The sequence below is a fragment of the Nerophis lumbriciformis genome, linkage group LG03 (assembly GCF_033978685.3).
Source record: "Nerophis lumbriciformis linkage group LG03, RoL_Nlum_v2.1, whole genome shotgun sequence".
In the NCBI taxonomy this organism is placed as follows: domain Eukaryota; kingdom Metazoa; phylum Chordata; class Actinopteri; order Syngnathiformes; family Syngnathidae; genus Nerophis; species Nerophis lumbriciformis.
In genome coordinates this window covers 29631195-29647439 of record NC_084550.2, presented here as the reverse complement: position 1 = coordinate 29647439, position 16245 = coordinate 29631195, and the positions used below count along the sequence as shown (strand labels likewise).

The following is a 16245-nucleotide window of genomic DNA, read 5'->3' as shown; positions in this document are numbered from 1 at the left end:
ACTTTTGATTTTAATTTCATTCAATAGACTGAAGGCTTAGGTCAGGCTGATTTAGAAAAAAATAACAATAACCAAACATACTGCATAAGAAGGGACTCATAAAAATTGGAAGAACTATTCAATAATACAATATTATTAATAATACAATTACAATGTGCTAAAATAAACTAAATTAATAATGAAAACGTTTCTGAACTAAACTCATTAAAATTAAAGAGTTTCACTGCTTTGGTCATCATTTTTGCGCAAAATAATCTGACTGTAGCTCCAGACTTCTTCTGTTTTTTTTAGATCGTCATTACTGCCACAAGTGGTGTAAAAGTATATTACAACTGAGTACTAGCTGAGAAACAGACCTATTTTGGCGGCCCAACGACCTATAGTTAAGAAACACTGCCTCAACTTGGGTGAATGTTAAGTCTCTGGAAACCCAGAAACGTCTGTCATTTATGTGTTAAATAATATGTTAGTTTTTTTTACTTTCAACATTTAAATATCTGTGTATCAACTTCCCATCTCTCTGTTGCCAAACATTTATTTATACAATATTTCCCCAAAACATTTTTCAGTGAAGTAATTGGAGCCTTTATTGGGTAAATAATTCTTAACATTGCTTTTGATTCATTATTTTTTTAACAATGACAGAAGTGTTAGAAGTAAGTTATTTTCAATGCCTAAATCTGTAGATCAACGTCCAATAAATCCGTCAATTATACATTTCTATTGACAGTTTCAAAGTAAAAAACTATCTGCATGGCAGATTAGTGTCAACATTGCAACATTTTCTTGTTACGTTATACCTGTTTGCTCTTTTAGTCCACTTTTTTTGTAATTGTATTTTTTCAAATGTGCCGCTGGCCGTTAAAAACTGATCTGCGTCCTGCAAATGGCCCCCAGCCGCACTTTGGACACCCGTGCCACACAGTGGTTCATGGCTGACTTGCAAGGTTTATCTCTTGTATTTGATCAGGAAATGTTCAAAGTTCAGTAGGGTTGCACAATTATGACCAACATGATAACCAGGATTATTTCTATTAATATTGAACATTCAATATACTTGTGGAAGTAGAGGTGTGGCCAATGTGGCATTTCATTTGCATAATCGCTGATGATTCATAACTTTAAAAAAAGATTAAAATGTTATACATAAATTCAAAAACATATTTGTATTAGTATTAACATACATGTTACCTTTTTATAGTATATTATTTTGCTATATTTTTCAATTGTTGCTGCCTATTGTACTTCTGCCCTTCCTGAATGTTGGAATTTAGTTTGCCAAGTATGTAAACAGTCTTTTAAATGAGAGATGGGCGGGGGCGAATAACTTGTGGCGGTCTATTGATATCCTCCACAATGAACTAACCACACAAAGTAAAGTACATCACATACATGTGTAGATTAAAAAAAAAAAGCGTTACAATTACGCAGGATGAGTGTTGGCTCTAGCTAAATGCTAACGTACAATGGACCAGCTCATTGACAGGCTAATGAAAAAACTAGCAGAACAAACTTTCTATAGTGCTTATTAGGGCTGAGTGATATGCATGAATACTGTATCACGACACATGTGTTTTATATCAATCAATATTGATCCTTAGTTTTTATGACCTAACGAAAATAAGGACCAAGAGAAAAATATTTTAAATGTAAGATTTTTCGGTTTATAATCCCTCAGCTATCAAGGCCGAAAGGAAATGTCAACACAAGCATGGAAAACAATATAAGCAAAATATTGAAATCATTTTATAGTAAACAATAACCTCCTGGAATGTAGGTGGAAAAATAAGAACTGCCTAACGTGTAACAAAATATTGCAAAGTGTGAATAGTGCAAACACACAACTATCTTCTGCAGTTTAAGAGCCAGGAAGTTTTACAGCTGTGCTCTAAAGGGTGAGCGGGGCTAAGGTCGTGTGGTATTGCATATGGCACTGGCACCGTGTGGTGTATTTGCTAAAATGAACAACATAGTGGTGCGTGTTTTGCCAAATGTTCACCCCGTTTGTGTGCAGAGGTTGAGTAGAAGTGCTAGCTTCTTCCAAGAAGCTCCTCTGCTAGTCCGCCACACATGCTAACAAAAGCCCACTCCCCTCACTGTGACTTTTTGAAGTATGGGGATAATTTATTCGTGTCATGATGCCTGATTTCCCATCTGCTACTGGGACCCTGAGCAGCTGGAGAGAGCGAGGAAGGAGGTGGGGGCAGCTCTCAACAGCTGGTAGCCAGTTTCCTCTCACAGAAAGCATGCATCAAGGAGGGAGCAGGAGCCAGGCTTGAAATTGCAGAAGGGCCAAAAAGGGAAAAATGAGGCGTCAGCCAGTTTGTTTACTCAGGTTGCAGCGTTGGTGCTGAAGAGGGAAATAAGCTGCAGCTATGTGACGTTCACACCAGCATGTCATGCAACCTTGGACCGTTACATTTCCATAGCACATTGTGTCTTCATCCTGTAGTTTGGTGTAGGGCTGCACAATTTTAATCTTGACCACGATTTTGGCAGCTGCGATTAAATGAGGGTCAGCCATGTTAACCTTTGCAAGAGTCAGCCAACCACCAGGGGGCAGTGGACTCATGGCGGCGGCGTGGCGCAGTGGAAGAGTGGCCGTGCGCGACCCGAGGGTCCCTGGTTCAATCCCCACCTAGTACCAACCTCGTCATGTCCGTTGTGTCCTGAGCAAGACACTTCACCCTTGCTCCTGATGGGTGCTGGTTAGCGCCTTGCATGGCAGCTCCCTCCATCAGTGTGTGAATGTGTGTGTGAATGGGTAAATGTGGAAGTAGTGTCAAAGCGCTTTGAGTACCTTGAAGGTAGAAAAGCGCTATACAAGTACAACCCATTTATCATTATTTATTTATGTGACAACAGAGGTTGAAGGTAGCAATAACTCCATTATTACATCCCTCAGGGTTCTAACACGACTGCATGGCAAAGCTGCATGAACAAAGGCACAAACTACACTTTCATGCTTTTCTCAACCGCCATCGTCTGCCTGGGCTGTAAGGCTGTTTGCTAACTGAGCGGGCCGCCCGACAAACCGCTACAAAAGCAGGGGCGCCCAAATAGGGATGATGTTTGATAAGAAATTATCGAGTTCAAGCCTATTATCGAATCCTCTTATCGAACCGATTCCTTATCGATTCTCTTATCGAGTCCAGATAGGTTGTTGTATATGGAAAAAAAAAAAACAATATTTGGTTTAACAAAAGCTCACTTTTATTATATAAGAAAAAAATAAAATCTAATAAACAAATAAATATTGACTGTTACCCCCCTAAAAAATTAAATAAAATAAATATATATTGACTGTTATTACCCAAAGTATATTAAGTGGGATTTTTAAGAAAAACAAATATACAGTAAGACAAAAACAACCTGTCTCTGTGATCACTATAGGTGTATTAATAATAATATAGTCTTAAATAAAATCAGTCCCTTGGGCACAAAACTGAAAATAATACAGCTCTCCAAAAAGTGCACTTCTGCTGCTATTTGACATAACTGTTTGTTATGATGCTTTGACATTGTTGCACTTTATTTCTTTATTGAAAGAACATTCTATGAAGAGAAAAGTTGTTTGCAAATGTGGTTACAATGCTAAAAAATGAAAAGTTAAAGCTAAAAAAAGAAATACAGTTTTTTGAGTTAACATTATTTCTTTATAGGGGGAAAGATGTGATGTTATGGGTTAGGGAATATAACAACGACACTACCCAGCATGCAGCGGGAGTGACGAGCATGCGCGGTAGCCCCGAAAAGTGTTGTTGCATGTCACCACCCGGCAGCTAAGAATGAGGTTATGAGCACGCTGTGAAAGTAAACGTCAAGAACTCAGCCAACACGCCTCGTCTGCATTATTTATAATTAGACAGACAACACATATACAGTGTGATTTTGTTTTCTTTACAAGGAAAGAAAAAGAAAAGTTAAAAAAGGGAGATATATTTCGTGTATATATGTATGTGTTGCGGTTGCGACAGCTGCCGTAAAGGAGGTGCGTTGCTAGCCTGCTTGCTATGTTTCCGGTTGGTGGTAAAAGTGTTGGTCATGTGTTTGTACCCTGCTCAAATCTCTCAGTAAACTTATTCATTGGATTATACCTTTTGTTTTGAACTTTATTACACCTTGGAGTGCTTTTTCCGGTCCATTGTTTTTCCTGCTTTCCCTATCTGCGCCTAATGACTGAGCTACGCGACGTCATTTCTTGTGATGTCACACAGAGCATTTCTGGTCGGGACGGGATTCGTTCCCAGGGATTCGAATAAAGAACCAACTCTTTTTCTTTACTATAGTGGTCTCGATAACGGGTACCGGTTCTCAAAAAGGGATTCGAGTTCGAGGACTCTGTTCTTTTCTTATCGAACAACCGGGAAAACCGGTTTCGAGTATCATCCCTACACCCAAAGTACAGACGATTGTAACATCAGCCGTGCACCGAGGGACCCCGTATCCAAATCCCTCACACGCCAAAATAACGGATGTAATAACATTTTATATGTCTGAACGAGACAAACGGTAGAAAATGGATGGATGGATGTCTGAAGACGTGTGTCCTATTAATACTGTGAGCAATACAATGAATGTATGTGACTTTCATGCATAATCAAGGGTTGGAATTGGGGGTTAAATCACCAAATGATTCCCGAGCGTGGCTCACTTCATCCATGCAACATTTTAACCAGAGAACCACCATTACGTTATGTAGTAGGGGTGTCCAAAAAATGAATTTTTCAATTGTAACAATTCTTAATAAAGAAAAAAAAAATCAAAAACCATTATTAAAATAAATATATATATATATTTTTTTTCTTTTTTTTTTTAATTTTTTTTTTAATTATTATTATTTTTTTTTTATCTGTCTTGTCCATCCACTCAGACAAATCATATAGTAGATGTAGATGATCTATATCTGCTTTAGAAAATATACTTCTTATTGTCTTATTTGTATTTGACTTTATTAAAACCACTTTTCTTATAAGTAATATAAACATCAGAGAGGTTTGTCTATTTAATGGAGGAATGTAGTTATTCATAGAACTGGCACCCAATGGTATTAAACAAGTATTGATTTTGAATCGATTCTAAATCCAATTCCGAATCATTACCCCTAAGAATTGAATGAATGGAATGGTGTAGTGGCCAAGGATTTACTGTCCTATTATGTAGACCTCAAGGGAGGGTTTTAAATGTTAAAAAAAATCATAATATGACCTCTTTTAATGCGCCTTATAGTCCAGTGCACCTTTTGTATGAAAATAGACCCCCTCATCGACAATGCGCCTTATAATCCCATGTGCCCTATGGTCAGAAAAACACTGTATACTTTTTTCCACAGAAACATTATTATTGGTTTGGAATATTAGAGTTTTAATTCATGACAAAAGCTGTGTATTCTGCCTGACTTGAACATGAAACTTAGTGATCTGAACATCAAGTGGGAATAAAACCAAGAGTAGGATTTTCCTTCACGTGACAAAATTACATTTTGTATTGGTTGGACAACTTAAAACAGGAGATTTTTAATGGGGCAGTATTTTTGGTTGGAATTACTCAGGTCAACTTTGGTTGTTGCATTTTGGGACATGACTGCATTGGAATAACTTCTATTTAAGTATTGTGAAGAACAATCTGTGTCAACAACCATGTGTTTAGCCAGAGCATATTGTATTGTAAAACACTAGAAGGTTCTTAACCTTTTTCACCTCGGGCCCCACTCAAATATTCACACTGAATTTAGTCATTTAAATCATGTTCAATAATGAAATCTGACCAACTTACAGTTTACAACATGGTCAAATAATATAAAACGATATGTTGATCACAAATATTTAACACATAAACCTTAGTCTTAGGTCAGGCTGATTAGAAAAATAATTACTAACTAGAAGTGGGAATCTTTGGGCACCTCACCATTCAGGATGTACGATTCCATTATAAATCCATTATTGATGCATCTTTAATTGATTTCCTTTCACTAAATAAGCGTTTATCTCTTGCCGCTTTTAGAAACAGTGCATTTTTAATAAGAAACAGTTCAATTAATTCCCATTACATTTATTAAATTGATAGAAATGTGTGGAAAAAGTGGAACATAAGTGTCTGGATACAAAGGAGCTGGTGGGATCTCTCGGTGAGGTGAGTCGCTGCAGTCAGTCACATTTTACAACTGTCGCCATTACTTTATTTACAATAAATAAATCCATTATTAAGGTTTATTAATCGATTTTATAATTGTCATGTCCGAATTGCGATGCATCTAAAAATATCCATTATTTCCCCCACCTCTAGTACTAAGCACATATAGTGAATAGAAGGAACACATTAATAACTGATAAATAATACATTTACATACAATTATGTTGTGCTAAAATAAACTGAATTAATAACAAGTATGTTTCTTAACTAGACTGTCTATAAAATGGAAAAGAAAAACGGCTTTAGTCATACTTCTTGCGCATAATAAACTTCTTGAAGACTTTAGCTCCAGACTTCTTTGTTTGTTTGAGATTACTGCCACAAGTGGTGGAGAAGTGTATTACAACAGAGTACAGAGTGAAGAAACATTTGTTTTTTGGCGGCCCAACAGTGGTCCACAGCCCTATGGTTAAGAACCACTGCTTGAAGGTAAACATTAAGACCGGGAATCTTTGGGCACCATTTCATTTGATTCTTGTGGGTAATGATTCCATTCAGAATCAATAGTTTTCTAATAACGTTGGATGCCAGTTCTATGATTAACTACATTCTTCCAGAAAATGGATAAACAGCTCTGATAAATGCCTATTACTTAAAAAAAAAAATGGTTTTGTTGAATAAAATTCTAGTCAAACATTGAATAAAGTCAAATACAAATAAGGCAACACTACAGCAGATGTGATCATCTACATCAGTGTTTTTGCACTAGTGTGCCGTGAAATATTGTCTGGTTTGATGTGGGAAATGATGCAACTTCACCTAATTGGTCAAAAAAATGTTTTTTGGAAATCAATAATTATAATCTGCAAATAATGTGTCGTTGTCTAGTGTCTGTGCCGTATAAAGGGTAACCATGTAGTACTCCATGTCAGTAGGTGGCAGCAGGTAGTTAATTGCTTTGTAGAAGTTGGAATGCGTCGAGGATGGTTTGTTGTGATCCCAATATGCAGAGCACAGCGGGACACGGTGTGCAGGTAAAAGGGTTATGTAATGCTTCAACCAAAAATGAACAAAAGGGAAAGGAAAAGGCACTGAAACATAGGGATGGCTATGCAAAACGAAAGTAAAACTGAACTGCCAACAAAGTAAACAAAAACAGAATGCTGGACGACAGCAAAGACTTACAGCGTGGTCCACAAAGTACATCCGTACATGACATGACAATTAACAATGTCCCCACAAAGAAGGATAAAAACAACTGAAATAGTCTTGTTTGCCAATACAAAGCAGGTCAGGCGATAGCACTCAAAGGAAGGCGGGAAGCTGCTACAGGAAAACACCAACAAAACAGGAAAAGCCACCAAAATAACAGTGCAGGACAGGAACTAAAGCACTACACACAGGAAAACAACAACAAAGTCAAAATAAGGCATGACAACCTGATCTACAATATGAATTGTCTTCATGCTTAGACAGGACACATTGAAAACAATGTTTTTACCTTTTTTTTAATGGATTAAAATAGTTCCAAATAAGAACATTAAGAAATGCATGTGATGAATCGAAAGTGAAGTGTTAAACTCTTGAGCGGGTTGGCAGTCCTAGTACAAATACTCAGTAGGTTGATTGTTGCTGCCTCATTCCTTTGTGCATGACATTGCTACTGCCTTAAAGGTAAAGCACCATCTTTCTCTTTGGCCTTTCAGCATTCCCCCGCGGAGCCATCCGCCCATCCGGTAATGATGCTTCCTGACGGCACCGGTGACTCCAGCACAGAGCACGCCAATGGCAGGGAAGCCAAGCCAAAAAAGAAGAAGAAGAGGAAAACAAAAGAGGACGCGGAAGAGGGGGGCAAGAAGCCGGAAGATGCCACACCAGGAAGTGAGCAGGGTATGGGCACAGGGATTGTAGATGGAAGCTCGCCACCTGTTGAGAAGAAGAAACGGAAAAAGAAACCAAAGGAGAAGGCAGAGGGCGACGAGTCAAAGACCCCCAAGACGCCTAAGACCCCCAAGACTCCCAAAGAGCCCAAGGAGAAGAAAGTCAAGAACCCCACACCCAAGACCAAGACCTCCAAAAAGTCCAGGTAAGAGAAGTTATTGTAACACCTGCTGGTAGACTTCCTAAGTAAGCAGTATTGCAGTCTGATGGGAAGGGGGAAGGAAACTTGATCGGTTAGAGGAATGTGTCTTTCTTTCTCCTTCTTCGCGGCTCTTTTATCCTGAGGAAGAGGGCGGACCAAAGGGGTCAGCACTGGGGTGTGTGTGTGTGTGTGTGTGTGTGTGTGTGTGTGTGTGTGTGTGTGTGTGTGTGTGTGTGTGTGTACGTGTGCGCGGGCCACTGGAAGAGAGACAAGGGGGCAGGGAACGCAATGAAGGGCAGGCATTGGGGGAGGGGTTGTCTTTTGTGGCAGAAAATGGCGTCTAATGATAATGAAGGCCAAGCTGCTGACCACAACTTGGCGTGGGGGAGGGGTTGTTGTGCGCGCGCACGTTTGTAAACTAGCTGTTATCTCTTTCAGCCTGTCCTCCATCTTGAGTGCTGGCCTGCAGCGCCCAGGTTAATTTAGCATAATAATGACTGCTGGCCATTCACTGCTACTCTAAAATGGTGGACGAATACATTTACTCAACCATCCTTCTTTTTTTCCCACCCCCTTCAATTGCACTTGCATCTTTTTCACTTCCATTTCCCTTACGTCATAAAATACATCATCATATCTACACCATACAATTATGCTTTCAACTTACAATAAGCACTTTTTACTTGACATGGGCACACAGGTGTAACTCCAAAAATGATGTGGCGTAAAAGTCCTTTTGTTTCAACTTAAAATGTGAAATTACCTTATTTTCCGGACTATAGAATGCACCGGTATATAAGCACACCCACTAAAACATTATTTTTTCCCATATTAATCGCATAAGCTGCAGATATATATGTTGTGAAATGACTTATTTACACAAAGATTTTGTCAATGTTTAATTTAATGGTTTCAAAACTGTGTCTGTAACACGGCAGTAAAACTGCAGATCAAACAAAACAGAAGTCATGGTCATGGACCCACTAGCTGCGCGAGCTAACTCTCCAATCAGCTAAACAGACTCAAAAACTCCACAGTGACATTGTGGTGAATTTACTGAGGAATTTGTGAAAGTGAAACAATACAAAAAGAATGCTGTTGTAAGTTAATAACACTAACACCGACACTCGTAAACGTGTTGGCATAATCAATCAAACTTATTTATAAAGCACTTACCATACATAAAAGAAATGCGCACACACACAAATGGATGCATGAGTACAGAGGAGCTAAGTTATTAAAACTATCACAGGAGTAAAAATAATAAAACATAGAAAATAGTAAGAATAGGATGCGAGAGAAACTTTAAAAAATAAAACATTTTTATAGAACTAAATAGAATATTGCATAATTAATAAGATTCAAAGTAAAGTACGAGTGACTTCAATAAAAGTGAATAAATATTAGGTAAAAACCAAATTGCAAAAAGTGGGTCTTTAGTCTGCTTTTAAAAACACGAACATTCTCTGCAGCCCTGAGCTCCTCCGGCAAGATGTTCCATAGACGAGGCCATAACGATGGTACTATGCCATCTCCTGACTTTTGGAATAAATAGGAACTGAGTGCCCAAGGAGCTCCGGGTCTGCGAAGGTTAGTAGGATAAAAGCACATCTAAAAGATAAGAAGGCCCAATACCATAAAAACATTTATAAACCATAAGAATAACCTTAAAATGTATCCTGAAATACACGGGGAGTCAATTTAAAACTGGTGTAGTGTGGGCCAGCCTTCTGATCTTTATGGAAGTAGAATTGTCTCACATCAACTTATATATATCAATATGATATTAATACATATGCATATATTAATAAATATACAAATACAAATGTGACATACAAATAAATAAATAATTTGTATGAATAAATGTGTATTTGTAAATATATTTTTGAGATTTGAAAATATATACAAATAAAATGTATAAATATAAAAATGTGACATACAAATAAATCAAGAATTTGTATAAATAAACATATTTGTAAATATATTTTTGAGATTTGTATATAAATATGCTTGATTTTGTATTTGTATTGAATTTACGTATGTGGATCGCTTTTTTGCTTTTGTGTGGATGAGACATTCCTCCCACAGAGCAGATGCACAAATAAATGTGACCTACACACTCCTCTGAACAACCAGCAGAGGGCACTGCAGCCAGAGTGGTCTGGGTCACAGACATGGTCAGACACTGTTGAGCCAATCAGAGGCACACTGGAGAGGGTCATATGATGATTGATATATGATGATTTGACACACATTGCACTGATAAGAGATCAGTATCTACATCGGGACAAGGTCATTAAACGGCATTGATACAATAAAATAAGCAGCTAGCACGGTCTTTTTAGATTAACTGGATAAATTAGCATTAGCTAATACAACACTAATGTTAGCAAGCTCATGCCGTTGTGCGTTCTCTCTGTAAAGACATGGATTGTTTTTGTGCAGAGAACTCTGGGCATTTTGCATATAATGCTCTGTGACCCAGACCGCTCTGGCTGCAGTGCCCTCTGCTGGTTGTTCAGGGGAGTGTGTAGGTCACATTTATTCGTGCATCTGCTTTGTGGGAGGAATGTCTCATCCACACAAAAGCAAAAAAGCGATCCACATACGCAAATTCAATACAAATACAAAATCAAGCATATTTATATTCAAATCTCAAAAATATATTTACAAATACGTTTATTTATACAAATTCTTGATTTATTTGTATGTCACATTTTTATATTTATACATTTTATTTGTATATATTTTCAAATCTCAAAAATATATTTACAAATATGTGTATTTATACAAATGATTTATTTGTAAATCACATTTGTATTTGTATATTTATTAATATATACATATGTATAATTATCATATTGATATGTATAAGTTGTGAGACAATTCTACTTCCATAGATCTTTTGTCAGGTAAACGAGCAGCTGAATTTTGGAGTAATTGTAAAGGTGCGATGAGCTTTTTAGGAAGACGTGTAAGCAGGGTGCTACAATAATCTATAAAAGCATGCAGTAGTGTCTGAGACAGAATCAGGCCAACTAGGGTCACAGTCTAAAACAATGCCCAGGAGTGATGGCATCAAAAACCATGCTTGTAGTTTCTTTCTCAGGACCTCAGTCTTCTCCTGTGAAAAGTTATCTGCCATCCAGGATTTGATATCTAAAATGCAATTGAAAATAGTGTTAACTACGATAGCTTGATGACTTTACAATAGCATATAGAAAATCTGCATGAAAACACTCCTACATGGGACGGTTTAGTTAGTAAGAATTGTTTTAGTCATATTGTCCAACTTACAAGCCTTGCTTGGAGTGATGAATGAAGAATCTTTGCAAGTAGAAATGCTATGGATGCTTTTACTTTCAGTTTAAGGCATTGGAACAGGAAGTACATTTTCAATCCGCAACAGCTCCAATGAGCAAACTCGTCCAAAAGATGGCGCCGTAGAACAAACAATGTCGCACCTTTTCAGTGTTTCTGCTTGTGTTTAATGAAACTTATTGAACACAAAACATTACGGCCATTAGCAAAGACAAATCCAAAAATGAACCGCAGCAGTTTATAAGAAAAACAATGGCAGATTGGATTATCACATTCCTAATCGTTAGGTTTGTTTCTTCCTCACCCCAGTAAAGTAAACCTTTAATGTCTTATTTCAATGACATGTCAGACTCCAACAAATTCCACAATACTTGTGGAGCACCTGTCAGGTGCATGTACATCCTTTCTATGTATGTTAATCAGCTTTTTTATTAACTGGAACACCACCCTGACTTGGAATTGACAATATGGAAATGGTGACATGTCTCAAAAGTTTACAGAGTATTTAGGATATCTGGTTAATAGAAAATGAAAAGGTAGTTACTGATATTGGCTGTGCTAATTAACAATAATGATACTTTTAGTCTATTATCCTGGAAGGCTTAATTGTGCGCACACATAGTGAGAATCAGGTGCCAAGTCAGCTCCAATTCTTTCCTTTGACCTTGCTTTCTCTCACCGCCTCTCTGTCTACTTCTCTCAGGAAGTACATCTATAAATAACCCCGCTGCCACGCCCTTCCCTTAGTGTGTGTGTGTGGCGCTGATTTGTTTGCAGTATCGCCCTGCGGACACATCACGCCACCTTGCCGAGCTCTTCTAACATACGTGACTCATCAACGCAGCAGGTGTCCATTAAGTCTCTTGGTTTTCCTAATGCTCCTGTCCACAACCACAATGTTCTTACCTCCCATCATTTCAAACGACAATTTCTGCTGGCTGCATTTTGTCCTCCTAAGCCGGGGTCCCTGGAGCCTTTTCAAAAATGAATGAGAAAGATGCGAGAACAAAATATATTTTTTATGTATTGTTTTTATACGTTACGATAGCACATACAAATATGCATGACAGCAGTTCTATACCACACATGGGACAGTTTAATAAGTATATATCAACAGTTTTAGTTATATTGTAAAACTTACAAATGTTGCTTGGAGTGATGAATGAAGAATGCATACCAGTAGAAACGCTACTCCAGTATAGAGACACTGCAGCACCAAACTGGTCCAAAACATGGCGCCATAGCACAAACAAAACACCCTCCAGCATATTTGCCTCAGCGTATTAAAATACACAAATTAGCCGCACTATCTCCTAAGCGGCAGGGTTCAAAGTGTAGGAAAAAATTAGGAATTTACGGTAATTATTTTTCTCTATCCTCTTGCTGTGGGGCAGACTGGCTCTTACATGCGCGTGCATGCCAAAATCCTCCACTATTGCTGTTTCTAATAAAAAGTAGCTTGTAGTTGTAACTTATACATGTCAGTATAGACTATGGAAGCGCTAAAAACTGCAACAAAGATGACGCCGTCAAAGTGGAGGCACGTCATTCTGAAGAGACCGTCAGAAAGCAGCTTGAACGAAGTCTGTAAAAAGCAAGACATGTTATGTAGACCACAAGAAGTGTTTTAAATGTAAATAATCATTCTATGACCTCTTTCAATACACTGGCAGAACATTCATGGATCTCAGCACTTTTCATTTTTACATCATAACTTTTTTCCACATCGTCATTCAAAAACTGTTAACAATTGACTTACATAATAAGAAATGTTTAAAAAAATTACACCTTTTATGCTACATATACACAATGGTAAACTGACCTATTGTAGTTCAAATGATAGGTTAAAGATGTACATGGAAGAGTGTGGAGGCTGATGGAGTGATGACTGAGGAAGTTGAAGAAGCAAGGCCACGCAGGAGGGAGAGAAGCAGCCAAGTGTGTGTGCGTGTGTGTGCGTGTGTGTGTGTGTGGGGCCAGATGGCTCCAGCGTGTGGCGACCAGCCAGAGGAACAGGTGCAGGTCACATGACCAGCCGTTACCACGGAGATGGTTATTGCTGTTGGCAGGAGGATGAAAGGAGAAGGGCCCCAGGGACAGCAAGGGAGTGAGCAAGCAGGAGGGACGAGTAGAGAGAGAGAGAGAGAGATGCACATCCATGCTGTGATGGAAAAGGGCAAGATTGGAGATATGCTAACAAATGGTGGCCATAACTGCATCATGTGGAAAGTTTTGACCTCGTGTTCATTTAGATTGTGCCTTACATTTAGGATCTTGTTCCAGCTTTACTAACAGGACTAACCTGTACCCAAGAAGGGACATGAATAATGGTGGTTGTTGTTGTTGTTGTTGTTTTTGTCCTATCTCACCAGAGAAGACTTATTTCTCCAAACGTGTTTATATCTGTACTTAAAGTTCCTGTTTCTCTAATTGAAAGCAACCATTATGGATGTACTGATATGAATGAGTGCTGTCAAGTGATTATTTTCCTTTAATCCCAATAATCACAGGTTATTATTTGCTGGCATGAATAAAAATATCCCAACATTTGGATACAAGTGCAATATAGTAGTGCACCATTTTAATCTGCGTTTCCTCTTTTTTTAATTTCAGCAGTTGTTGAAACAAACAAGCTTATTAACCTTTTCAGATGACAATGCTGATCTCTTTTTATGGTACAATGCGAGCCCAGCTCGTTGTGATTATGTCCATTGTTCTTCAGTATGCACAATAAGTTCTCTTTCAGCCGGTAGTTGCAACTTGATGCTCTTGTTTGTGTACTAGTTTATCCTTGCTGTAATTGTGCCTCTCCAAGGTATTGTACCACACATCAGCTTCTTGTAACTTCCTTGATGTTAAGTGTTTACATGCGGGGGCTGTCAACAGTATACTTTGCTAGCATTCATGCTAGCGGTACCATCCTCTAGTACGTGTTTCGCTTTAAGATGGTGATTTAAAGTTGATGTGCGCCAATATTGTTTGTCACTGCGATACCAACAAGTTACCTCAGTTTTATCTAATGTTCTGTTTTGAAGCCAAGTTGTCCGTCTCTCTCTCGTATCTTTTATCATCTTTAAAATCAATTGAAATCTTCGTTGCTCAGACAATAATATGTTTATATAATTGGATGTCCTTCCCTAATGGAGAAAGACGGTGATGTCTCTTGTTTTCATGTTAGCATTTAAGCCAGAAAGCTCGTGCCAGTCAATGCGAGTTCATGGATCATTTTCATTCAGAACAGTGGGCTTATAATTAGTAGCGTTAATGGATACATCCCTAGCTACAATGTCATTCAAAAGTCCATCCATCCATTTTTTACCGCTTGTTCCTTTTGGGGTGGGGGGTGCTAGAGCCTATCTCAGCTGCATTGGAGCGGAAGGCTTGGTACACCCTGGACAAGTCACCAGCACAGATAGACAGACAACACTATTGAAAAGTCCACCTGGTCAAATCTACTGTTTGACTTTTAGACATATGCAGTTGTAGTCTAACTTGTTTTTGCAAGCACAAGACCATTCAGTCAGCCTCCTCGCCAAGAACTGAAGAGCCTACCTGACCCAGGTGGCAACAAAGCATGTTCCAAAAAGAGTATTTGTGCTGGTGTGCATGGTTACACCAGTGTCCTCTGCACTTCCTGTATACACACATCCAGCTCCTCTTTCTTTCCATGCCAGAGATTAGAGGAAGCCTCAGCCCTCCCTCTTGTGCCTCCTCTCCATCTTGCAGCCTTTCATCACATTAACCCCCTGTGTTCCAGAGCCTGGGGCACGCTAATCATTTCTAAATGGCTAAATCAAACATGGCCACTGCCCTGGGACACAGGTCTTGTTAGCTTGTGGACTTTAGCCTTGCTTTTCTTTCCTCCCATGACATTTTTTTATTGTAGTAGTAATATTTTAGTTTCTACATATTTTATCCTATTTTTAATTGTTGTTGTGTCTGTGCAGCACTGTATGAAAAGTGCCATGCAAATAAAGTTTGCTTTGATGTGATCAGTAAGAAGACGGTGGCGTTTGAGGATGGCGCTCTTGCTGCCAAGAAGGATTCCAAGAGGAAGCGACAGGGCTCAGCCAGCGAAGATGTGGAGGTGAAGTCTCCGCCCCCCTCACCTGCAGAAGAGGAGGACGAGGATGGTGTGCAGGTACAAAAACTCTTGACTAGCATTAAACAGAGGAACTCAAATATTTGTCCAGCTTCCATACTTCTTTATGAGAAATACATTGCAGACTAGGTTGTGTGCGCTAGTTTTCTAAGACCCTTATTTTGTAAACGCCGGCTTTTATTGTGAAGACATGAACTGTGCGGTGGGTCTTGACACTTTTGACGGTGTTGTGTTTGGGAGAGAGAGTCTGTGTAGAAATGTTTTCTTGGTACTGAGCTCACTGCAGTCAACTCACAAGATTTAGGAGGCAAATCTGACGTCAAATTTAAGATTAAGATGGCATTTTTAGGTTGATTTTGGCGACACCCCTTCTGAGATCGACAGCAGTGACGTGCGGTGAGGTTGATGACTGGTGAGGCGCTGACTTCATCACAGTCAGATTTACAAACATTTGAACCCTAAAGAGTATCTTATTCACCATTTGATTGGCAGCAGTTAACGGGTTATGTTTAAAAGCTCATACCAGCATTCTTCCCTGTTTGGCACTCAGCATCAAGGCTTGGAATTGGGGGTTAAATCACCAAAAATGATTCCCAGGCGCGGCACC

The 16245-nt window shown here is 38.7% G+C and overlaps 1 protein-coding gene across 3 annotated transcripts in view; it reads left to right on the top strand.

Annotated features, from left to right (window-relative positions):
• The window catches only part of chd7 (chromodomain helicase DNA binding protein 7), a 126611-nt gene that overhangs the window by 37215 nt on the left and 73151 nt on the right, over window positions 1–16245 (top strand). For all 3 annotated transcript variants that reach the window (XM_061936604.1, XM_061936589.1, XM_061936596.1), the window contains exons 4-5: window positions 7839–8218; window positions 15533–15677. In XM_061936604.1, the coding sequence (XP_061792588.1) occupies window positions 7839–8218; window positions 15533–15677 (525 nt within the window). The remainder of the gene's footprint in view (window positions 1–7838; window positions 8219–15532; window positions 15678–16245) is intronic.